The sequence below is a fragment of the Hippopotamus amphibius genome, chromosome 6 (genome assembly GCF_030028045.1).
Source record: "Hippopotamus amphibius kiboko isolate mHipAmp2 chromosome 6, mHipAmp2.hap2, whole genome shotgun sequence".
Classification (NCBI taxonomy): domain Eukaryota; kingdom Metazoa; phylum Chordata; class Mammalia; order Artiodactyla; family Hippopotamidae; genus Hippopotamus; species Hippopotamus amphibius.
This window is the reverse complement of record NC_080191.1, coordinates 55,605,239-55,630,790: the sequence shown is the minus strand read 5'-3', so window position 1 is coordinate 55,630,790 and position 25,552 is coordinate 55,605,239. Positions and strand designations below refer to the sequence as shown.

The following is a 25,552-nucleotide window of genomic DNA, read 5'->3' as shown; positions in this document are numbered from 1 at the left end:
GGAATACTTTCAGGGCCTGGAATCTCATATGATCCTGACTGAAACACTCTTCAGGAAGATAATCAGCTTTGCAGTCCTGCGGGAAACCCAGTTCCACACAGACCTGATGGCGCAGGCTTCGGCTGTGCTCAAAGGGGCTCACAAGAGGGGTGTGGAGTTGGAGTACGTTCTCGAGGTGAGACCCTGATGCCGCCCCTCCCCTATAGCACACTCCCTACTGCCAGCAGACCTTTCAGGCGAAACGTCGTGGTTCCTGTGATTTGCCTCGTAAGACCTCGGACGCGTCTCAGACTCAGCATCGTGTGTTGCCTGTGCCCCCGGGGTTTCCTATTCACATTTAGGTAAAGGCTGTGCCTTATTGTGAGTTCCGCTAGATGAATACTGACTTCAGACTGAGTTTGACAATATTTGGGGTCTTGATAGACTGAAAAGCTGCTGACTTTTGCTATCCATTATTGAAAAAGACTTCACATGATTTTAAAAAAGGTTTTCCAATTTTAAATAAAATAAAAATCATAATTTTCTTTTATTTTTTTTGGCCATGCCATGTGACTTGTGGGATCTTAGTTTCCTGCCTAGGGCTTGAACCCACGCCCTGGGCAGTGAAAGTGCGGAGTTCTAACTGCTGGACCACCAGGGAATTCCCTAAAAATCGTAATTTTAAAATAAGCGATTTGAGATCTCCCCTTAGTAGAATGTCTGTACTATATAGGCATATTTCTTAAATGTCTGTGTGGGTGTTTTTAATTTACAAATGTAATGTATTTAGTTTACTTACTGTGGGAAGTAAACATGCCCGTCTCTTTCACTTACATCATTCATTCGTTATCACTGCGGTAAAGGATAAAACTGTGAATATCAGATGCCTACCGTGTTCCAGGTGTGCTGCGCACATTATTCTAGTTAATCCTCACAGTGGACAAGATACTGTCATCCCCATTTTTTTTTAATGTTGAAAATGAGGTTCAGAGAAGTGTAGTAACTCGCCCAAGTCATACAGCTAGTTGGTTGCAGATGTGAAAGCCCATTCACAGTGCTTTTCAAGGTCACCACTTGATGACTTGCTTCAAAGCCATCTTTTGCTTCCCACAGTGAACCCCCGATGCAGGCGTCTATGACATGTCTTTAAAGAGACTCTGTCACGTGCATATTTGCACATGAAGAAGAATGCTGTCCCTTAATGAGGATATTTAGCTCACAGACTGATGTTGTGTTTCTAGACATGGTCCCGTCTGGATGAGGACCACCGGGAGCTCAGCAGGCAGCTGGAGGTGGTAGAGAGCAGCATCCCAAGTGTGGGTTTGGTGGAGGAGAGTGAAGACAGGCTTATCGACCGGATAACACTCTACCAGGTCAGCGTCCAAATGACAACTTGGTGTAAAAAGTTGCCACATTTCCTTTTGAAGTTTTCCCATGGTTTTCACAGGATCTAAACACACTTGCAATCAAATATTTTATTAAGTACTTTTACTTTAAGTGTTTGTTTTGTAATAGAACATAAAATGGTCTTTTTTTTTTTTTTTTTTTTTTTTAATGAGAGAGCCCCTTTTGAAAATTTAGCCTCCACCAAGCGTTTTCCGTTTGTTATGCTGGAGTCACACTATCTTGAAATAATTAGTTTGTTGTTTTTTAAGAGAGCATTAAAAACCATTTTTATTTCTTATTTTTAATGATAGAGCTCTTTTTGAAAATTCAACCTCTGCCAAGCATTATTTTGTACTTTGTGTTGGTGTCACACTATTCTTGAAACAATTATACTTTGACAGTTTTAAGTGCACCTAAAGTTATATACTTAGATATAGATGAAATATCTCGAAGTTTCTAATGAAACTTGGGTGCAAATAGTTGAAATTTGACTAACTGGTCATGGAAACATGGAGAAATTATAATCTTTAGGGAGAAAAATTGCATTGTCTAAATTTTTGACCCAATATTTTCAATCATTTTAGCATTTGAAATCCAGCCTTAATGAATACCAGCCCAAATTATATCAGGTACTAGATGATGGGAAACGACTTCTGATATCTGTTAGCTGCTCAGATCTAGAAAGCCAACTAAATCAACTTGGAGAACACTGGTTAAATGACACCAACAAAGTGTCTAAAGAACTTCATAGATTGGAAACAATCTTGAAACACTGGACCAGGTAATACAATAACTCTTTTGCAGGTGTTTAAATTAGTGCTGCATAGTATTTATAAGGCTGCTGGGTACCTGAGTTGAAAAAGAGGTTATCCCTTTAGGAACTTATCACAGCGTTTGGAAAAGGCAAGCACAAAGCTTCCAATTGGATTCTTATATATTTGAATAAACATGTACTTGAAAGTGGGTGGGGGAGGAAGGCATTATGCAATACATCTTACCTTTGGGCTGTCATCTCCTCTGCCTACTGTACATGGGTGGTCACAGTAAATCTTAGAAGGAGAGAAAGTGTGTTTGAGAAGGGAAAGTTTCTCTCGAGGGCAATGGGAGGTATTCAAGAGAGGTGGAGGGTTGATTTTACATAATGAAATCCTTTTCCTTTCTTTTTTTTAAGAATTAATATTTTTATTATTTATTTATTTATTTATATATTTGGCTGTGTTGGGTCTTTGTTGCTGTGCTCAGACTTTCTCTAGTTTTGGCCAGTGGGGGCACTCTTCATTGTGGTGTGAGGGCTTCTCAGTGTGGTGGCTTCTGTTGTTGTGGAGCGTGGGCTCTAGGCACGCAGGCTTCAGTAGTTGCAGCACACAGGCTCAGTAGTTGTGGCACAAGGGCTTAGTTGCTCTGCAGCATGTGGGATCTTCCCAGACCTGGGCTCGAACTCACATCCCCTGCGTTGGCAGGCGGATTCTTAACCACTGCGCCACCAAGGAAGCCTGAAATCCTCATTTTTATGCCACCTTTACTTCTAAGAACTTTCGATAACAGTCATCTAATATTTTCTAAGTGGCCTCAGTGTGAAGGAATAGGAGAAAGATATATTTATTTTCAGCTTAGAGATGGGAAAGCTGTAACTCAGAGAGACTGACTTACTTAAGGTATGAATATTAAAAGAAGGGAATTTGAGAGTGTCAACCCAGGGCATTATTTTCCCAAATTTGTCATGTCTCCTTTTAAAATTAGCATTGGTGAATAACACGGGTTAGCACAAAGTTGGGATTGGATGTTTACTTAATAGGCTTATTACTATCCTTACAGGTATCAAAGTGAGTCTGCAGATCTAATCCACTGGTTACAGTCTGCAAAAGACAGGCTAGAATTTTGGACTCAACAGTCTGTGACAGTTCCACAAGAGCTGGAAATGGTCCGTGATCATCTGAATGCATTTCTGGTAAGCTCAAGAATCTAAAGCATTTGATTCAGTTTTATTGTTTTCAGACCTTTATGGAAGACTTGACTTAACACTAGTGAAAAGGAGATCAGCTGCCTATGGATGTCCTTAGTAAATCAAGCCAAACAGAATTTGTCCATGTTAACTCTGTGTTGAATAATTATGCAAAATACTAGGCCGCACACTGCCTCTTTAAAGTAGTTTTCTACTTTAAAGTAATGTTGGCTTTCATCAGGGCAAGGGGACGTTGCTCTTATTTTCCTCCAGAGTGCTGAACATCAACACTCCCCTTTGAGATGTAAAGAAAAACTGTTTATGTAATAAGTTAGTCTCTTTCCTTAAATGAAAGGTCTGGCTACTTAATCCTGACTTGAACTTTCCTACTTTTTTAAGGAGTTTTCCAAAGAGGTGGATGCCAAATCTACTCTGAAATCTTCTGTTCTGAGCACTGGAAATCAGCTTCTTCGGCTAAAGAAAGTGGACACAGCTGCCCTGCGTTCTGAGCTGTCACACATTGATGGTCAGTGGAATGACCTGCTGACAAATATTCCAACTGTACAGGAAAAGCTCCACCAGGTACAGAAATAATCATCAGTTTAATTGGTCATAATTGGTGTAAGCAGTATCAGATGGAAAAGTATATTGATCTGCTTTTGCTCACAAATTTAACTCAGCTTTGTCTTGAACATCTTGTCTTTTATGTCTTCCATTGTATTGCATATGCACACTACTGTATATAAAATAGACAACTAATAGGGACCTACTGGATAGCACAGGGAACTCTACTCAATACTCTGTAGTGACCTATATAGGAAAAGAATCTAAAAAAGAGTGGCTATATGTATATGTGTAACTGAATCACTTTGCTATTCAGCAGAAAGTAACACAACATTGTAAATCAATTATACTCAAAAAAAAAAAAAAGAGAGAGAATGGTTCTACAAATGCCCTATGTACAAATTCCCTGTCTTCCAAGGGCTTATCGTGCATGTGTGTGTGTGTGTGTGTGTGTGTTTTAGAATCCTTGTCTGTCCGTGTTTAAATTCTTTGCTTTCTCATAAATAAAATATGAGTTACTATACCTCTCATAAAGTGAGTGGTTATGAAGATTTGATAATAATGTATGTAAAAGACCTATAATCTTACCTACAATGGAGATGACATTTAACAAATGAAGAGAAGTAGGAGAAGGGAAGTCAGTAGTAATGTTTTCTGGAAATTATGCTCCTCTCCCCTGAACTCTCAGATACTTTCTTCTTTCTCTCTCTTTGGCATTCGTCCCTGTGTACAAGGTGTGAAAGATGTGTTTCGTATGAATGTCTCATTCCTTCTAATCAGCAGCTGTACATTTCTGGAGGGTAGGAGGCATCTCACAGTAGCTTCTGTATCTTTCTGTACCACATAGAAGTCCATAAATATTTTAAATGATTGTTTTTGTTCCTCCCAATCGTTATAAGTATTTGCATAAATGTATGATATGTTAAAGAAGAGTCAGTATTCTAAGTATGTTTTAGTGAAAGACTGAGGAAATTGGCTATGCTCTTTGGAATAAATATGAGAGCACCAAAAATCTAGAAAATGATAGTTTGTAGTGTGGTGGTATTTTTCTTTCTTCTTTTGACATTCCTGTGTCATAATACACAGAGATTTTACAAGATAATTAATAAAATACATCTGTTGAATGTTTTGTAGTTACATTTTTTTATACTTGTAAAACTAGCTATAAAATAAGAATAATATTTTCTTCTTGCTCGTGTTTTGATTAATTAGGTAGTGTTTATGCAGTGTTTATAGTATTCGATATCAAACAAACATAAGAGGAATATTATTGTTCAATGTTTGCCTGATGTTTAATTTCCAGCTTCCAATGAGATTAGTATCCAAAAAATGTCATTAGAAAGTGTTATCTCTGTTGGTACTTTAGTAAGAATTAATAGAGTTTTAGGTTAATAGAAATCGAGTTTGAATTTTAACACTTGCCACTTCTTCTGTCTCTGACGTGGGCAGCTCCAAATGGATAAGCTGCCTTCTCGCCATGCCATTTCTGAAGTCATGGCTTGGATTTCTCTCATGGAAAACGTTATTCAAAAGGATGAAGAGAATATCAAAAACTCCATCGGTTACAAAGCAATTCATGAATACCTTCAGAAATATAAGGTAGTTAAACATTTTTATTTGTTTTTAGTTTTGCATATTTTAGGACTGTTTTATCTGAAGAAAGTAAAATAGTCAAGTTACAGAAATCAGGTCTGAAAGTATATGTTTCATATATAGTGACTAGATAGGTCTATAGTAGTAAGAAAACTGCTTCCCTAGTTAGAGGCATAGGAAAGTTGTCCAGTATTAGGAATAATTTTGAATAAGATTTTGTGTCATTTTTAAGAAATCATAAAAATAAATACTATTATTTATAAATATTTTATAGTGAGATTATACAATTTGTCCAATTCTACTTCTGTACCTAAAAATATTTATATTTATATTCGATGTATCTATAATTCAAATTTTTACAAATTCAATATATGTATTCATTCAAAATGTATAAATTCAATCTGTATACTCAGTATCTGCACATATTATATATACTCAACTTCTGAAAATAATGGATTATATTAATGCACACAGATTGCACCATTTGGACTAAATCACAGAAGTGATAAGGTTAATCTTAAGGTTAACTAAGGCTTTCCAACTTCTGGTAAAATATAAGACATTTACACATATAACCTTGTTTTCTTATTTTCTCCTCTCCCTTTTTAGGGTTTTAAGATAGACCTTAACTGTAAACAGCTGACGGTTGATTTTGTGAACCAGTCTGTGCTACAAATCAGCAGTCAGGATGTGGAAAGTAAACGCAGCGATAAGACTGATTTTGCTGAGCAGCTTGGAGCCATGAATAAAAGCTGGCAAATCCTGCAGGGTCTAGTCACTGAGAAGGTGAGCCAGGTGTTCTCTGCTGCCCATGTTTTCATGAAAACACCAAGAACAGGCACACTCTGTAAAAAAAGTCACCCCACAACTAGTATGGCTACACTAAGCGCACAGCTGCTTCTGGAAGAGACTGGCCCTGAAGGTTCTCACTCTAACCGTTCTGCAGTCCTGTACATCATTTTGTCTCTGTACCTTCTACTCTTTGGATATTTCATATTATTTTAGTTTATTAAAAATGTCTTTTCCTTTGCTTCAAGTTGAGTTAAGTTTTTACCTGTTTACCAATTATAGTTATTGATTTACACTTTTTAACATTCATTTTAATCATATATACAAAGGACTGTACTTTAAGACTTCTTAATCCGGAGGTTAAGAATGATTTGATTCTAAGATAAAATTGCCAGTGGTTTGCTTCTAAAATAAAATTTCAAATTTCATTATGTTTGTTCAGATTCAGCTGTTGGAAGGCTTATTGGAATCTTGGTCAGAATATGAAAATAATGTACAATGTCTGAAAACTTGGTTTGAAACCCAGGAAAAGAGACTAAAACAACAACAACGAATTGGAGATCAGGCTTCAGTTCAAAACACGTTGAAAGACTGTCAGGTAATTTGTCCAGGTGGTCGAGAGCACCACTTCACAATTTTATGACATACACCGAAGGAATCTGCAGGTCTTGAGAAATGAGAGTTAAGTTTTGAAAAATGCTGCATTGAGCAACAAATTTCCCTGATTATGTGATTTATAGATTTTTTCCTAAGTATTAGGTTTTTTCACCTGTTTTTATAAATCAGAATTTACGCGAGTTTTCAAACACTCGTAAGTAGAGAATGCTGTTAACCCCCCTAAACTGATCATTAGACTCAGTGATCATCAAGATTTTGACATACTTGCCTGCCTTCTCTCTTTTTTTAAAAAGATTTTATTTATTTATTTGTTTGTTTATTTTTGACTGTGTTGGGTCTTCATTGCTCTTCACAGGCTTTCTCTAGGTGTGGCGAGCAGGGGCTAATCTTTGTTGAGGTGCACGGGTTTCTCATTGCAGTGGCTTCTCTTGTTGTGGAGCACAAGATCTAGGCATGCTGGCTTCAGTAGTTGTGGTGCATGGGCTCAGTAGTTGTGGCTCGTGGGTTCTAGGGTACAGGCTCAGTAGTGGTGGCACATGGACTTAGTTGCTCTGCGGCACTTGGGATCTTCCCAAATCAGGGATTAAACCCGTGTCCCCTGCATTGGCAGGTGGACTCTTAACCACTGAGCCACCAGGGAAGTCCTCAATCATCTTTAAAATATCTTTTTTTTCAGTTAATTTATTTAAATAAAGATGTCACAGAGTCCACATCCTACATTTCTTGTTAGATCTCTCAAGTATCTTTAATATTTTTTTTGATACTATTAACTTGTTGCAGAATCCTGGCCTCAGGTTCAGGATTAGCCTGTGTACTTCCTTAAGATGCTCTTCTTTCCCCTGTATTTCCTATAAATGGAAGTCAACACTAGAGGCTTGATTGGATTCTGGTTCAACTCCAATAAGCCAGTGCTTCCTATGGGACAGTGTTACCTCTTACTGTGTCCCATCTGGAAGATTCAGCAACGCCTCCTTGTTCTACTGTAGTGGTAAGGATCTTTGTTTAGGTGGAGTGGGCAGACTCTAAATGTTTTCCAGTGACTTAGGACCACTTAATATTTCCTCAGGGATTCTTGTTAAAGCTATTACAGTTAGTGCTGTAATTAAAAAGTAATTTAGTAGTTTGTAATGTGTTACAGATTAGCTGTAATGGTTCTCTGTCGTATTTCCTAAGGACAACTGAAGACTAAAACTGTGAAGCAATTCTACAGAAACAGTTCTTTCCCCAAATCTTTTTTTTTAAAGTATTAAGTCTTTTAGTATCTACTAAGTGTTTTGCAGTTTACATTTTTAAATTAAGTAACTTACTTTTTATTTATTGGCTGCATTGGGTCTTCATTGCTACATGTGGGCTTTCTCTAATTGCAGCAAGTGGGGGCTGCTCTTCATTACGGTGTGCAGGCTTCTCATTGCGGTGGCTTCTCTTGTTGTGGAGCATGGGCTCTAGGTACATGGGCTTCAGTAGTTGCAGCACATGGGCTCAGTAGTTGTGGCTCATGGGCTCTAGAGCACAGTCTCAGTAGATGTGGCTCACAGGCTTAGTTGCTCTGCAGCATGTGGGATCTTCCCGGACCAGGGATCAAACCCGTGTCCTCTGCATTGGCAAGTGGAGTCTTAACTACTGCACCACCAGGGGAGTCACCTTTCTGCCAAATCTTGTTTTTATATTTCAGCTTTCAAAAAGAAAGGCCTTTGGTAATGATCTGCCTTCCAACCAACAGTTTTTCTTTGGGGACATATATAAAGAAATTAAATTTAAACTTCAGTCAAAACTTTTTGGTTCAGAAAAGGAGGAGCACATGCTCCTGTGCTGGGCTGACAAGCTAATGGGTTGCAATTTCGAGGGTGCATGAAATGGCAAAGAAAACTATCATACAGAGAAATACCTTGAAGTTAAAAAAAAAAACAAAACTTCACATCAGAAGATGGGTGTGTGAAAGATGGAAGACCAGAAACACGCACCAGCTAGTCTTATTGCCTTTCCAATTTTCCAGGGGCCAGTAGTATTTCTAATTTAGGCTATCCATTCTAACATGTAAAAGGAAGACAGAATTTCAGAATTTTAATTTGAAAGAAGACTTCCTAAGTTAAAATGTTTTCATTAAAATTAAAACATAGGTTTAGCATTAACATTAGCAAGATTAATGCTTGCTTGTTACACTGTTGTAATAAAACTTGACTATTAAAAGACTGAAATAATAGGTTAATTTAACTTTTCCTTTATTTTTTTTCCTTCTCTCCTTCTCTCCTTTTATTTTTCTTTCTTACTATTTTTTTTCTTCTCTTTAATGTATGCTTTTTCTGCCATTTTCCACTGTCTTTTTCTGTCATGTCTTTTATTTAACAGAGAGAGAGGAGATTGCTAGCTGGAAAGTGTAGCAGAAACTTGGGACCAAGTTTCAGTTCTTTTCGGACCCAAATTTTAGCCTCCCAGAGGGTCACACCAGGCAGTGTTAGGAGGAAAAGCTTCAAGTGTGGTTGAAAGAACTTCACTCCAATGCCAGTCTGTGATTTCAAATGAAAAGCCTTTTTTTTTTGAAACAGAGAACAGAATGAAAGTAGACCACATAATTATTTTGGGGCATCACATATAAATCACAATAGCCTAACTGACAGGTTCCATTTGGCAGTACCACAAACCTTGATAAAAATTTATTGTCATTTTTGAGAAATTGTTCCTCTGGACCAAAGTGTAGAATTCAAGCCAGCATACTTACATTGGTAACTGGATTCAAGCTTTATTTGTTTAAAAACCCTTGGATATTTTTCCACTCTTTCAGAAGTGATTTATGAATTGGAACCAACATAAAAACTGATATTTATGAATCAACCCAAGTTAAGAATGATTTGTCATAGCAAAAAATGTTAGGTTTGGCTTTTCCCTTCATTGATCAGAAACAGAATCATCTTTTAATTATTATTGGAGGGAAAGGAAAACACACCTTTGTTTTGCACAAAATATATATTTCATTCCTGTTTCTCTCTTGGGTTGTGCTTTTGTGCCAACATAAATGCACAGGATACTTTTGAGATGTGTTTCTAAGCCATGCATCATTCATTTAATATTGCTCACTTAAAAAGTTAACATCTATGAGTAAATGAGAATAAATTTAATTCCAGTGGTTGAATTTTAGAATCATATTAAAGACATGTTGGAAGAATTAGTCATGGTTATGTAATCTTTTCGAGAAGTAGAGAGAAAAATCCTTAAATAGTAAAGTTCATTATGTTTCCTATACTGTGCAAAGGACCTGTAACCCTAGTTATCACTACATTCATTCTCGGGTTAATTATCAAAGCTGTCAAAATATGGACAAAATTTTAAAGTGGAAATGAAAAAACAGTTGTTAAAAACAAAAATGATCTCTTTAGGCTACTAATTGCATGGACTTCTACATCAAGACAAAAAATAGCTTGATAATAGATAAGGAGAGAAAAATAAATTTGCAGTGAAGCAGGGCAGATTACTAAATGGCTGAATAAACTAATACTCTTACATTTGCCTAGTTTTTAACAGCTTCAAAGGGATTTCATAGATTTATTTATCTAATGTCATCCCTTTGAGGTAAGCAAATGTGTTGTTATTCCTATTTTATACGTAAGGTAGAGAGTGATTAAAAGATTGGACCACACAGAAATAAAACTTAAAATAGGCCCATTTGTAACTAAAATAGCAGAGACCGGGACTTCTCAGTAGTACCCTAACCATAGCACTACCCAAGCCCAAGAGAGTTATCCATATGTGGTCATGACAGGGAGCTGGAAATCTTTTTCACAGAATTGAGACATTATCCAAACTTAAATATTTTGCAATTTTCTTCACTCTAACCTCCAAGTGCTACACATCTGCGTGTGTGGTGCTGGGCGTGTACTTCTGAATATGAGCATGTAACCAGGCTTAATATATGGCTTCCCACATCACCTCGGCATGGATTTGCATCTCCACGATTCCCATCTGATGACCCACCTCCAGCACTGGGCTAGGAGTCAGTGGGCTCAGAAGTCTTGGATTCTAATTCCGCTCTGGCCCTTCTGTGACCTGAGACAGGTTGTGTGATGTAATCTCCCACTTGTTCATCCATAACATGCTGATAGCGGTCTCAGCCTGGCTCACTGTGCTTTCCAAGTTTTCAAACGGCTTTAAAACAGAAGTTAGGATTATGGTTAAGTGTGATCTCCAGGTCATCGCCTCATTTTCTTTTTTGAACATTTCATACTGACCATTATAAATGCAAATCCTAAAGAAAATGAGGGTGTGATTCATGAAAAAAATCCCATGTAACCCTTCAGAATCACATAGAATCAGAATATTTTAGGGAGAAAGAAAGTCTAATAGAGTTTCTGATTTTTTATCTGAAACAACAGAGACCCTGTGGAAGTTTCTAACTTGCGCAAAGTGGCACAGCTTGATTGTCACAGAAATGTAATTAAACCTCAGATACTGGGGCCAGAATACCATTCTATCATATTTCACCCCGTGGGCTAGGACTCTGTAACTTTTCCAACATCAAGTTTTCCGATATAGATTTCTTTCCTTGTAGCTTCTTGAAAAAAATTATACAGTGGCATTTTCTTATCTATTATGTAGTCAAATTTTACATTTTTTTAAGAATAAAAAGAAAATTTAAAAAACATAAATGTAGGAAGAAGCATCGCTGTGGAGACCCTCTCCGGAGAATGATAAGCTTTTTGGATTAGTAAAAGACTCTTAGGATGTGAGACTATAGTGGCTCAATTTCAGTGTACCCCGGAGTTCCATAATAGAATATTTAAGATGATTATTTCTTCTTCTTTCAGGATCTGGAAGATATGGTTAAAGCAAAAGAAAAAGAAGTAGAGAAAATTGAGCAGAACGGACTTGCTTTAATTCAGAACAAGAAAGAAGAAGTTTCTGGCGTTGTCAAGAGCACTCTTCAGGAGCTCAACCAAACCTGGGCACATTTAGACCACATGGTAAAGACTGTGGTTCCAAGACCGTGTTTGCCATCTCATGTCCAGATGTGATATGGGTTTTGGGTTTCCTAAAGTAACTGCATAAATAATCACAGAATCTAGACAGCACCTATGCGCACTGTTAAGTCCACTTTCTTAACTTTCTTTCTAGCTTCAGACAGTTCCTATAATTAACATTACTATGAACATTACTTTCTTAGTAATCTTATCCACGCCCATGTCCATAGATACCACCCAGGCACAGGTGGTTCTTAGATGTGTATCGCCAGACTGGATTTCCCACCTCAACTCTATACAGACAGACACAGAGGGAAACCCTCTGTAGACACCTCTGCTTGCATGACCAGTAGACATCTCAAACTTCCTGCCCATACCAGCTCCCATTCTTCCCTCACAAACCTATGCTTTCTTCCACCTCAGTTCATGACAACTCTGCCCGTCCAGCTGCATGGGCTGAAACCCGTGGAGTTCTTCTTTACTCCTTTCTTTCTCTCAGACCCATAGCTAGTCCATCAGCGATCTTGCTAGCCCTATTTTCAGGATAGATCCAGACTCTAACCTCTGCCCCCGTCTGTATAGCTAGCACCTAGCTCTAAGTCGCTGTCACCACTTGCCTTGGTTATTTTAATGGCCTCCTAAATAATCTCCATGCCAGAGAGGTCCTGTTGAAACAGAAGTCAGATCACACCAGTCCTCTGTTCACAACCCCGCAGTAGCTTCCTGTCTCATTCAGAATGAGGCCAACACCATGCATCTCCTGCTGCTGGCCTGCAGGTTCCTTGTGCTTCTGGTCTCCCCCTAGTCTGGAACCCAATGGCATGCTCCACACTCAGGGACTTTGTGCTGGCTCTTCCCTCCACCTGGAGCCACCCCTGCCTAATGTGCACATGGTCACTCCCTCTCCTCGAAGTCCTTGTTTAAATCTGCCATCTCAGCGAGGGCTTTCCTGACCACCTTGTTTTAAATGACAGCCTTCCCATCCCCGCCCTGCCCCCACTCCCTGACTCTCTTCTCTGCTTTGCTTTTATCTGTATTATTTATCAACTTCTAATGTATGATAGAGTCTACTCAGTTTAAATTCTCTCACTAAAACGTAAGCTCTGTGAAGACATTTGACAAATGTGTGCTGAATGAAGTGTTGAATGCTCCAATGAAAAGGATATATGTAACAGCTCCTGCTCTTCACACACATTTGCAAGTGGTTCTCGTCCGCACTTTTCAGAAGTGGGGGCTGAGGCACAAACAGGTTAAGTGACTGAGTGTGTCCAGCAAACCACTTCTCACAGTCCATGTGATGTTCTCTGTAGGCAGCTTCCTAATTACCTTTTCTTTAACCCGATTTTAAATCTATTATATTTTATTTTATGCACTTTTATAAACCATCACAATTCTTTGGAGACAATTTACCATATCAATAAATTAAGTAGTTCTTTCACAGAAACATCTTTTCATGAAAAACAAACAAAAATAATACACAGAAGAAATAGACGAGTTAAAAATTCTCATTGATCTGTCAGTTTTTTGTTCATGTTTGTTCCTGACTTTCCAAGGACAGGCCCTGGCACCTGCCTGCACCTGGGAGTGTTGCCTGGTTTCTGAGGCAGCATTTTCTTAGACATTTGGCCCATGTGATAGTACCTTGATTGGTTTCAGCATTTTTTACTTATGCTAAGAAAAACAGTGGAGAATTCAGGTGCAAATTAATTTATATGATCTCTTTTCTTAATCATGGCCATACTTACTCCATATTCAAAAGATTACATTTAGAAGATTAGGGCTGAAATCCAGAAAGTCCAAAGCAGATATCTTTCTAAATGATACAGATTAAACTAAAACCTTTTCTGCTGCAGATAAGTACAGGAAAGAATGTTCTTAGATGTTTTGTCTTAAGATAGTCATTTGAGTATGTATTTGTGTGTGGGGGTGAGGTGGGCGGGAGATCTTACACATACCTGAGATAGATCAATGGGTAGATAGATAGATAGGTAGATAGATAGATAGATAGATAGACAGACAGACAGACAGACAGGTAGGTAAGTAGATGGACAGATGATAGATAGGTTTCATTTCCTGGGACCAGTCTGCCTAGATTCAAATCTAGATATTTCACACTCTAACAGGTGGTTTTTATAACCTCTTATTAAAATTTCATTAAAAACTGAGCATAATGATTCCATCTACCTCATGAGGTTGTTATGAGGATAAAGTGGGTTTGAAACACTCATTTGATATATTTCCTAAACTGTGGTATTAAATATATCAATCATTTATCACTTTTATATTACATATATATAATATATACTATAGGTAAAGGTTATATATATATAACCTTTTAAGCAGTTTAATTTAGACTGTGTGATCAAAAGTATGAAAGGCTTAAATTTCAACATTGCTACATCTTACTTTTCAAATCTTTTTTTTTTAACTTCAGTTTACTTATAATGCCTGAAATCCCAATGCAGTTCTTAAATTTTAATGTTTTTCCATCAGTGGAATATATATTTTATCATTTAAAATATTATGCAATTATAAGAAGCTTCTGTCTCTTTCAAAAGGTTGGACAATTAAAGATCCTGTTGAAGTCCGTGCTTGACCAGTGGAACCACCACAAAGTGGCCTTTGATGAGATAAACAGTTATCTCATGGAGGCCAGATACTCTCTTTCCCGATACCGTCTGCTGACTGGCTCTTTAGAAGCTGTACAAGTTCAGGTAGACAATCTTCAGGTAAGGAATGAATTGAACCCATCCTTAATTTGAGAAAAAATTTTTAAAAATGAGCAAATGCAGGAATTCCCTGGCGGTCCAGTGGTTAGGACTCCATGCTTCCACTGTAGGAGGCTCAGGTTCAATCCCTGGTTGAGGAACTAAGGTCCCGCATGCCACGTGGCACGGCCTAAAATAAATAAATAAATAAATAAATAAATAAATAAATAAATAAATAAATAAATAACAAATGCAAACATCATCCTGGAATATTGGTGTATGTTGTTGACATTTAATTATTTTTAAAATACTTAAAATTAATTTATTTGTTACATAATCAAACTTGCCTGTGGATACCAGATTCTGGAATAGCTGGTCTATAACTACATAATTTTTAAAATTCTGTTACATAAATATCCCCATGAATGTATTTTATAAAATTATTTTATACCCAAATCAACCTCCTTGATCCATCATTGCTGCCTTTTATGTCTTCCCTTGCTCTTTTTATCCTGCTTTTCTAAACATATTCTACAGGATTAAAAGGAAAACAAAAATAAAAATAGCAATAGTGGTAAAATTTTGAACCATTAAGTTGTTTTCTTGGGATTCAGCAGAATGTCAGTGGTCTCTCCAACGTGTACACATAATCCTCCTTCTCTAGCACTTACTGTGTGGTTTCCTGTGTGTCCATCATCATTGATTTCATCCAGGAGGACATTGCTGCTGTTTGACTTAAACAGCAATCTCCTCTTGCCCTCGCCCCCCGCATACCTGGGCACTGGGCCCTCTCACCTGCTGCAGCCCTTTCTCCCTGACTAAATAATGCAGCCTGTGGGATGGGCAGAGCAGGCCCTAAGGGATGGGAGGGCAGCAAGAGCCTAGCATGGACCCTCCTTACATCGGTCCACGTCCCTGTCTTGGCAATCAAAGTTTATATTGTTGCTGACCTGATATGCAGACTTTCTGAAGGGAATACCTTTTTGGGGGGTGAGGCAGGATGGAGGAAGGATAAAATGAGTACATATAACTTCTTTAAACCCTAAAACAGTTGTTGCAGATACTAAGAATTATTAAAACTTATTTTGAGAATAGTAAGTTTAAAAACACATTTTATAACTTTGAGGAGGTTAGAAGTACTTTTTAATTGAGTCTACTCTGTGTCTCACATCTTCTGTCTTAAGATATGAAAGGATTCTGGGTCTATTCCTTGTATATTTTGCTTTGATGGCAACCAGATATCAGTGTTAAGTAGGACTGGATTTTGGCAGCCCGCTTCACCTATGGAGTTTTACTAAGAACTGAGTCTATCACTTCAGCAATATTTCCAGGGAAATATCTTTCTTCACTCGTTCTTGGTAGAAGATTCCACCAAGCCTATAGCCAGCTAATAAATATTCTTTGCAAGGAAGAGCATCAGAGATAGAACTTAGAGCTGGTACTCAAAAAAGCCATGACTTCTCAAAGGCTCCTTATCAGGAGTTTCTAGGAGAGCAACTCCGGGTAAGTAATGAAGTCGAGACCCAGACTTTGGCCTTGAGCAGCAAGGAGAACCACAGTGTGATAGACCACTCGTCCGCCAGCCCCACAGCTTCCTCCTCGATGGTGGACAAGGGCTCCCTGTGTGAGCTTTCCCGGCAGAATTTCAGCTCCCACTCCAAGAAGGCTCAGTTGTTAAGAATTCCTCCTCACACCCATGAGAACAAACTCATAGAAAAGGAAAAATGATTATCTAAAGAAAGCTTATAAAGCATTGGGCAAAGTCATGGTTTTGTGTCCGTATGTGCATATTTATGAAAACAGCTATAAATTACTTTTAAACTTGATCGTTAGAATTTTTAGATCCTGTCATGTCATCTGTGGCACTTTTCCTTCGGGCAGAATCTTCAAGATGATCTAGAAAAACAGGAAAAGAGCTTACAGAAATTTGGCTCTGTCACCAACCAACTGTTAAAAGAGTGTCACCCACCTGTGACAGAAACTCTTACCAATACATTAAAAGAAGTCAATATGAGGTATGGAACATGCTGGTTCTACACTGTTGCTTATTATTTATATCATGACCTTATTACAAATAAAGATACAGTTAAAACACTGGCATTTGAATTTGAGCTTTATAGGTTCTATTCTAGTAATGCTTTAATTTTCACAAAATGAATTTAAGGATAAGCAGATATAGTGAAGATATTTAGAAAGGAATTAGAACTGCGATATACCCCAAGATTGACCTCATTTCTCTCTGCCCTTGAAATATGAGTATGAAATGTTACTTTTTATTACGTTCAGTAGAAATGAGACATCTGCATTATTACCATATTCACATGAACCAGGATCATGAAAAATAAAATAGTAAATAACAGCATTTGGTGAGAGGTGGGAATCAGCCATGAGTGTTGGCTCTCATTTCCAGATGGAATAACTTGCTGGAAGAGATTGCTGAGCAGCTACACGCCAGCAAGGCCCTACTTCAGCTTTGGCAGAGATACAAAGACTACTCCAGACAGTGTGCTGCTACAGTTCAACAGCAGGAGGGTCGAACCAATGAGCTCTTGAAGGCAGCCACTGACAAGGACATCGCTGACGACGAAGTTGCCACATGGATTCAAGATTGCAATGTATGTTCAAGAACTATCGCGCGTTCCCAGCTTGCCAAGCTTAGACTTCTCAAGTTTAGCAGGGCTGATGCTGCTGTGTGTGAGCTTTTCGTATGTCTCTGTATGGGACAACTATCCAAAAATAATTGTTTCAAGTATTTGAGAGCCTGCTAGGTTTTCAGAACACAGTTGCAGGTGTATCAGATTTAAGAGATCCCCTCCCATTGTTTATTTTTAAAGAGTTGTTTTCCATTTTTCTTCATGGAATGCAGTCCATGTGAAAGACTTAGGCTGTTTTTACAGAGATGGTCAGTATAAGAAATGACCATATGAAGAGTAATGTTACATCTTTTAAAAATCAACTGTTAATAGGTTTTGTCCAGTGCGGTCCATTATCTCTTATGTAAGCATCAACATAATAATTTCTTCTAAGAACTTAATGGTAGGAAGAAGTCTTTCTCTCCTGATTTATGGGTATACTTCTCTTTAATAGCTTTTTAATATTTCTCTTTTTCACTGTAGCTGCCAATAACCTACTTAAGGTTTTCGGGAACAATTCTCTTATTTCACCTGTCACATGCCTCTTACTAATCATCCTTATTTGTCTTTATTTTAATGAGCTTATTTCAAAGACCTTCTTATAAACTTTGCCAAGTCAGTTTATTAGGCTTAGGCAAGTTATAACAAGCACATAAATAAAAGTTTAACCCACTCTAAGACCTTCACATGAATAATGAATAATCACTTTAAAGCTAAATTTTAAGATTTACAGTAAAGTTAATTCACTGCGTTTTTTTCCTCTTTCCACATAGTTTATATCTATGAGATTTGTCATTTTCAATTTTCAATCCTCTTGAGTTGAGATATGCCTATTTTAGAGTCTAGTGCTCCAAATGATTTCTGTGAATTTTCTGATCTCTCTGCTTTTCCCCCTTCGCACTGTAGTCCCTGTACGGGCATAGCAGGCGCTACTGTCTCCACTGTGTCTGGTGGGACACCAGCAACAGGCGGAAGAATCAGTCAGCTGCCATCCCTAAGTGGTAGATGAAAACCAGAAACAGGGAATTTCCATCGGCTTATAATTTGCAGCATATAAGTAGGTCCCACAAAAAAATGGAGGCAAGAGATGCCACAGAAAAGAACGGAGATAGAGTCCCCTCTTCCTCCTGCTCACCAGAGCCATACATAGCTGGGCTTCTGCACCCACCAAGAGGGGAGGGTGTACGGTAACCACTAAGACGTGACCACATATACAGCTCCTCTCTTGTGTGTATAACCTTAAGTCAAAAAAGGTAAAATGTAGCACTGGGTTTTCAATTTGATATCAATTACATGAAGAGGCAGGAAAAAACTGCCAAAATGTTTTCAGTTATTGGCTCTACTTGTAGGTGAAATTTTTTCTTGTTTATGTAAGTTTTTCTGCATTTCCCCAATGTCCTACAGTGAACCTATGTGACTTTTATAATTAGAATGTACATATATTTTTAAATGTTGATACACAGGCATGTTTTTAAAAATTGAGTTCAATTCTTGATTTCTTTTTTCTGCAGGTGAACGTTATTTAGTGTAAAAGTTCGACGAGTAAGATTGTTTTTAGACGTGTGGCCCTTTGCCTATTGTTTATAATAAGGTGTAGGTTAACCTGTGGTTTCATGATGGGCATATTTTCATCTTCTGTAGGACCTCCTCAGAGGACTGGGGACAGTTAAGGATTCCCTTTTTGTTCTCCGTGAGCTGGGAGAGCAACTCAAGCAGCAAGTGGATGCTTCGGCAGCATCAGCCATTCAAGCTGATCAACTCTCTTTGAGTCAACACTTATGTGCCCTAGAACAGGCTCTCTACAAACAGCAGACTGTGTTACAGGTACAGAGCTCATATTCAGCAGGTGTTATAAATTGGGCATTCTATAAAACCTGGGCATAAACACAGGAAAAGAAGAATTCTTCATCCCCGAGACAATGCCTCCTTCAAGACCAAAAGATTAAAAAATAAACAAACTTGGAAGTTCCAGTGGGGTCAGGGAAAGGTGGGAGTCTTGCACTGTTCTCTACAATGTAATTTTGTCCCCAAACCAGCGCTTCCTTCCACGGTAAAAAATGTTCAGTTAATAGACATTAAGTGGCTTTAATGTTAACAGTCATGTTTACACAAGTTTTTACAAGAATCAGAATATATTTCTGTTTGATAATGTACCTAAAAATAACTTTAATTGGTGAATTAATGGTACGTAGAAGTAATTCTAAGTGTTAGGAAAATTATATTAATAAAAAGAAGGAAATTTAAATCACTGTAGCCTTGTCATTTTAGGAATGGCATCTTGAGAATGGCAATTTGACACAAGAATATGAAAAATAATTTTAATATCCACTTGCTCTTTCACTCGATTTCTAAATACCAATTTTTTTGTGTGTGAAAAAAGGCTGGCGTCCTTGACTATGAAACCTTTACCAAGAGTTTGGAAGCTTTGGAGGCCTGGATAGTAGAAGCTGAAGAAATACTACAAGGGCAGGACCCTAGCCACTCATCTGACCTCTCAACCATCCAGGAAAGGATGGAAGAACTTAAGGTAAGTGTGTTCAAATCCTCGTCCCAGATCTTCTATCTTCTTATCCTCAAAATCCTAAAGAAAACTCAAAACTCCTGACCTAGGCCTACTTTTTGTTCCCAAGGAAACTCTTGCCAGCTCTGCTTTCCTTCTCTCTCTTTTTTATTTTTAAAAGTTTTAAAAAATTTTTTTATTTATTGGCTGTGTTGGGTCTTCGTAGTTGTGGAGAGCAGGGGCTACTCTCCATTGCAGTGTGTGGCCTTCTTATTGCAGTGGCTTCTCTTGTTGCAGAGCACAGGCTCTAGGTGCAAGGACTTCAGTAGTTGTGGCGCCTGGTCTCAGTAGTTGTGGCTCTCAGGTGCCAGAGCACAGGCTCAGTAGCTGTGGCGCACAGGCTTAGTTGCTCTGCGGCATGTGGGATCTTCCCCGACCAGGGATCGAACCCATGTTCCCCACGTTGACAGGCACATTCTTAACCACTGCGCCACCAGGGGAGCCGCTTTCCTGTTCTCTTGAGAGGAGCGATGGCCGTGAGCTCAAGCTGATTTCGTGGTCTGCGATAGCAGCCCCCCAGGAGCGGTGCCAGGACTCTACCTCACTCCTCCTCCTCCTCCCTCTGGTTCCTCCCCACGCCCCATCCATCACCCCTTTCGTAGTTTGTGAACCTCCCATCTCCACTGCTACTGTCACCCACTCCTATTTCAAGCTGCCTGATCTTGCTTAGGGCCAAGGCCATGGTCTCAGCCTCTGTGGACCTCCTTGCAGTGACCCCTCTCCCACCAACCCATAGCTTCCAGAATGATCTTTCTCTTTTAAAGGGTTTTACTTAATTATGAACTATTTTAAGGCAAATAAAGTAATACAATGGACATGCACATTTTGTTATATTATTCCTCTGCTTAAAACCCTCCATGGGTTTCCATTGCCCTCAGGATAAAGATTTATGTGAAGTCTCAAGACCAGCAGTACTGGTCCCTTCCTAAGGATCTCGCCTTCACCCCTGTCTGTCTCATTCTCCAGCCACTTGGGAACTACAGTGCTTCCCAGCATCTGTGTGGAAGATGCCCACCCCCACTTTCTGGAATCTTTGTCCCCACCAAAATCTCTGCCCAGCAAAAGGCATCAACTCCTGGTCATTTTGTTCAGTGTCACTCTAGGAAAGCTTCCCCTTCTGTCCATGGTCAGGCCCCCCAGTGACACACCCTCATAGCCCACTGTTCTTTTTCTTCACAGTTTCATCATATCACCCAGTCATGTTCATGTGATTAGGTGACTGCTGTTTTCTCCACTGTTGGAAGTGTCTTACTCTCTGTGAGCACCGTGAGAAGGGCCATGTCATGTCAATTGTGTTCACTGTTGATATCTACCCATGGAAGCTCTGCCATCTTAATAGTTTGCTTTTGGCTTTGATAGTTGGAAAGATTGATTCTGTAATCAGAGTTATGAGCCTTTTGCAGAGCACGCAGAGAGGAAACGCACACTGCCAAAGGTGTCCTGACCTTTTCTCCTTCCTGTAGCCCATTGCCTAGATGGAGTTACAAATGCCCACAGGAAAACCAGGACAGACAGCTTTGTCCTGTGTGTGAAGGGAGGAAAGTGATCTGAAAGCATTGACTGCTTCCTCAGTTGAGTCTCATCAGCTTTGGGGTTGGGGTCAGGGATCTAAAACTGAAGCTCTTAAGATAATGCGTGGTGATTTCAGAGCTCAGATGGGATTATGTTCCTTCCAGGGAGAACCCGAGTCATGTTTACTTGGCCCTACCACTTACTAGCTGGGTGGCCTTGAGCAATTTATGTAGTGTCTGTGCCTCTTCTTCCTCATTGTAAATCGGGAATAGTAGTGGTTCTTACCTTATGGGATTGTTTTGAGGATAAAATGAGTTATTACCCATAAAGCTCTTGTAAAAATACTTGGTTCACAAGTGCTCAATAAATGTTAGCTATTACTATCATAACTATTATTACTAAATAATAAAAGAGCAAATTAACGTGGATAAATGAAATATAAAGGTTTAGAAGTAAGTCTTTTCAGGCATCAACACAATTTTCATCCTTTATCGGCTCAAGCAAGAATTACTTATGAGTAAATAAATCAAGTAAATAATACACGTAAACTATCACGTGTTCAATAAAGGATAGTGCGTAGCTGTAGCAGCAATAGCAGCAGCATCAGTGGAAGCTGATGAGGAGATGCAGCTTTGCTTTCTTTGCAGCGCTGGGGATTGTGAGGAGGTGGCCTAGAAATGCAGAGGAGACTAAAGACTGGCTTCTTTCTGGAATCAGAGGTTCACTGTGCACTTTGAAAGATCTCTGCCTTTTTCTGACCACGGTGCTAAATCTGCTTTTTCATCTTGCTTCCAGGCACAGATGCTAAAATTTAGCAGCATGGTCCCAGATTTGGATCGTCTAAATGAGCTTGGATATAGGTTACCTCTGAATGATAAAGAAATCAAAAGGATGCAGAATCTGAACCGGCACTGGTCTCTGATCTCCTCACAGACTACAGAAAGATTCAGGTAAAGTAACCCAGGGATGTTTTGGCCACTCTGATATATCAGTAGAAATAAGTTCCTGATTTGTGTATATTTGTAAATTCTAGGTCATTCCAATGATACTCACAAAATTCGAACTGAAAGTGGGAAACTTAAATTGTGGAGTGATTTCCCATGTTGAATGTACTGAATATTGTTTTAATCAAAGAGTAAAACCTTTCTATAAGACGATATTAAAAATGCAGAATTTTATCATTTTAAAATTTTTTTCTTTTTAAAAAGATGTTACTATCTAACATGAAGGCTTTGTGGAGGTCGAATTAGAATTGGAGGCAGAGAATATTTAATCTAGTTTTATATGCTGAAGGTATAAGAAAAAAGCAACAACATGGCCATTATTCTTTTTCCTTCATTCTATCAGTAAGTTACAGTCATTTTTGCTACAACATCAGACTTTCTTGGAAAAATGTGAAACATGGATGGAATTCCTCATTCAAACGGAACAGAAGTTAGCAGTGGAGATTTCAGGCAATTATCAGCATCTTTTGGAGCAGCAGAGAGCACATGAGGTAAGTTATGCCAGTACATTTTTGGGTGATAAAATAGTTTTAAGCTTTAGGAAGATGCTGCAAAATGCCATTGAAGAGTGAAAGTCCTATACTATGTGCTGAATTTGTTTAAATGTGTGCATGGTTTTTGCTTTCTTTCTTCAACTTGAAGTTTTGATATCTTAATCACAGAAATGCAGTCCAGTCTTTGTTCCATAGTTGCGTATAAGCATGGGGCAGGCTTCAATACCCTGCAAGTACTGTGGTAAAATAATTTGCAAGTTGAGTTACAGACTACACTAATATTGCCAAGGCTAGTTGCTTAAGAGATTATGCTTTGATTAAGTCTTTGATAAATAAAAATTGTGAGTTCTTTAAAAAGCTTATACATGTTTTATACTAGGAAATCAAGCTACCAAATATCTCCAAGTGTATCTCTTGATCAAATTTCTCAAGGAACATCGAGAGAGAGAGAATTAGATACAAAAAGCAAATTAATCAATTTGCTGTTAGTTTCTATTTTGCTATTTACTGGTGTAACTAAGTTGCTCCATGTGTTTATGCAATATACACTACTGGAGAGATCGGATACACCTAAAGCAGAGAAAAGCTTAATGCTGGACTTAAAGGGGAATGAAACAAATTTTAAGGCATTTTGCTTAAATTTTTAAAAATAGAGAATTTTAAATATGTGTAAGGTATTTTTAAGTTCAGTTTTACAGAGTCGACCAATGAAGAAGTAAAATACAATGAATCAAAACTAAAGTGAGATAGCACTTCACACCCACTAGGATGGCTACAATGAAAGAGAACAAGTTCTGATGAGGCAATAGAGAAATTGGAAGCCTCATGCATTTCTGGTGGGAATGTAAAATGGTGAAGCTACTTTGGAAAACAGTTTGGCAGTTCCTTAAAACGTTAAGCACAGAATTACCATGTGACTCAGTAATTCCACTCCTAGGTTTACACTCAGGAGAAAGGGAAATATATGTCCACACAAAAGCTTGTACCAGAATTTTGTTCATTGCAGCATTATTCGTAATAGCCCCAAAGTGAAACTTTTGACCCAAATATCCACTAACTGATGATGGATAAAATAAAATGTGGCATATCCATTCACTGGAATACTATCCAGCAATAAAAAGCAACACAGTACTCATACATACTGCAACATGGACCTACCTTGAAAACATGATGCTAAGAGGAACAAAGCCAGTCACAAAAGACAGTGAATTACCCAATTCCATTTATATGAAATGTCCAGAGTAGGCAAAGCCATAGAGACAGAAAATAGATCAGTGGTTACCTAGGGCTGGGGGAATGAGAGGAGATGGGGCATGATTGCTAATGAGTGCAGAGGTTTTTGGGGGGTAATGAAAATGATCTAAAATGATTATGCTGATGGTTGTATAACTGTAAATATGATGAAAACCATTAAATTGTACACTTTAAATAGGTGAACTGTATGATATAGAATTCTATCTCAACAAAGCAGTTTAAAGCACCGTGAAAACTTGAAAGACTTTCTTTAGAGTTTTTTTAAGTAAACAGTTTTAGTAACTGAGTTAAATTGAAAAACAGTGAATTTATAAAATGGGTGGATTTTTTCCCATTCTTCAACTTTTTAAAAAATGTTAAGCTATTCTCTGTCTGAAAATGGACCATGTCCTGCATATAAAATAAACCAGAATACAAATTGTGTGTTAACTAACTTTATTGGGTGCTTTTAAAGGAAAGAAGGGAAACATAATTCTACTTTTAGTCACTGAGTTATAGTAAACAAAAACTAAACTGTATCTTTAAGTTTATCTTGATGGCTTAAAAATATTCTTACACTGCAGGATTTCATACACCACCTGATTCAGCTGGAAATATTTTTCAAAGTCTCGCTTAAACTAGAATTTTTGGAAAGTTATTGGAGAACTGGTCGTTAAAATCAGGAACTCTATGTTTTTCTTTTTTTAAAATAACAGTTGTTTCAAGCAGAGATGTTCAGTCGTCAGCAGATTTTACATTCGATCATTGTTGATGGACAGCATCTTCTAGAACAAGGTCAAGTGGATGACAGGTAGGATCTTTGCTATATTATTATGAAGAAAGGTTCCAGTAAATTAGTCATCTTCTTTTGACTGAGCAGATCAGAGAACATATAGCCAATCTCCCTAAGGCGGTTGTACTGCAAAGGAGCCTCAGAAATTGGAGGAAAGACTTGTCTGAATCTCTGAAATGACTAAGTATTGAATCTTTTTAAAGAACTGCTGTTATATTACATGAAGGACGTAGAGTAATTTGAAATCACCTCGCCCAGCTTCGCTAGTCGTCTGTAGGAGTCTGTAATTAATGAACAGATCAGAATGAATTGTGTCAATGATGTATCACTGGTTTGTCAACAGATGCTTCTGATATTCTCACACGATTACAGAAATTTTATTCCTCAGAGGAGCATAGAGATCAGTAGACCATCTCTCTTATTTACAAATGAAAACTTAAGGCCCCAAAACATGAACTGATTTGACCGAGGTCACATAACTAAGTAGCAACAGAATCAAGCCTACCTCTCGTATACCTGGTCTTTAGTCAGGACCAGCCAGGTTTCCCATAGTGTGATAATGCCTCCATGTTTGGAAATGGTTTGCTACACTCAACCTGAAACATTGCTTCCTCTTTATTAGCAGATTATCTCTGTATTAAAAACGCAGTGGTAAAATCTAGCTCCTCTTTAGATTTATGGCATATGAATTGGCAATTTCATCCTATATTTACATTTCCTAGGAACAATATTTACTCTACCCTATTACCTTCTGTGGTGATATTTGGAATACAAAACTTATTTATTTTATCACAT

The 25,552-nt window shown here is 38.2% G+C and overlaps 1 protein-coding gene across 1 annotated transcript in view; it reads left to right on the top strand.

Annotated features, from left to right (window-relative positions):
* Window positions 1-25,552, top strand: part of SYNE1 (spectrin repeat containing nuclear envelope protein 1) — a 341,186-nt gene that overhangs the window by 235,930 nt on the left and 79,704 nt on the right. The window contains exons 104-120 of the mRNA XM_057737764.1: window positions 2-175; window positions 1,221-1,352; window positions 1,950-2,146; window positions 3,181-3,313; window positions 3,707-3,889; window positions 5,321-5,470; window positions 6,074-6,250; window positions 6,696-6,851; window positions 11,668-11,823; window positions 14,379-14,549; window positions 16,410-16,543; window positions 16,939-17,143; window positions 18,803-18,985; window positions 19,542-19,688; window positions 22,029-22,183; window positions 22,581-22,728; window positions 24,681-24,775. Of these exons, the coding sequence (XP_057593747.1) occupies window positions 2-175; window positions 1,221-1,352; window positions 1,950-2,146; window positions 3,181-3,313; window positions 3,707-3,889; window positions 5,321-5,470; window positions 6,074-6,250; window positions 6,696-6,851; window positions 11,668-11,823; window positions 14,379-14,549; window positions 16,410-16,543; window positions 16,939-17,143; window positions 18,803-18,985; window positions 19,542-19,688; window positions 22,029-22,183; window positions 22,581-22,728; window positions 24,681-24,775 (2,696 nt within the window). The remainder of the gene's footprint in view (window position 1; window positions 176-1,220; window positions 1,353-1,949; window positions 2,147-3,180; window positions 3,314-3,706; window positions 3,890-5,320; window positions 5,471-6,073; window positions 6,251-6,695; window positions 6,852-11,667; window positions 11,824-14,378; window positions 14,550-16,409; window positions 16,544-16,938; window positions 17,144-18,802; window positions 18,986-19,541; window positions 19,689-22,028; window positions 22,184-22,580; window positions 22,729-24,680; window positions 24,776-25,552) is intronic.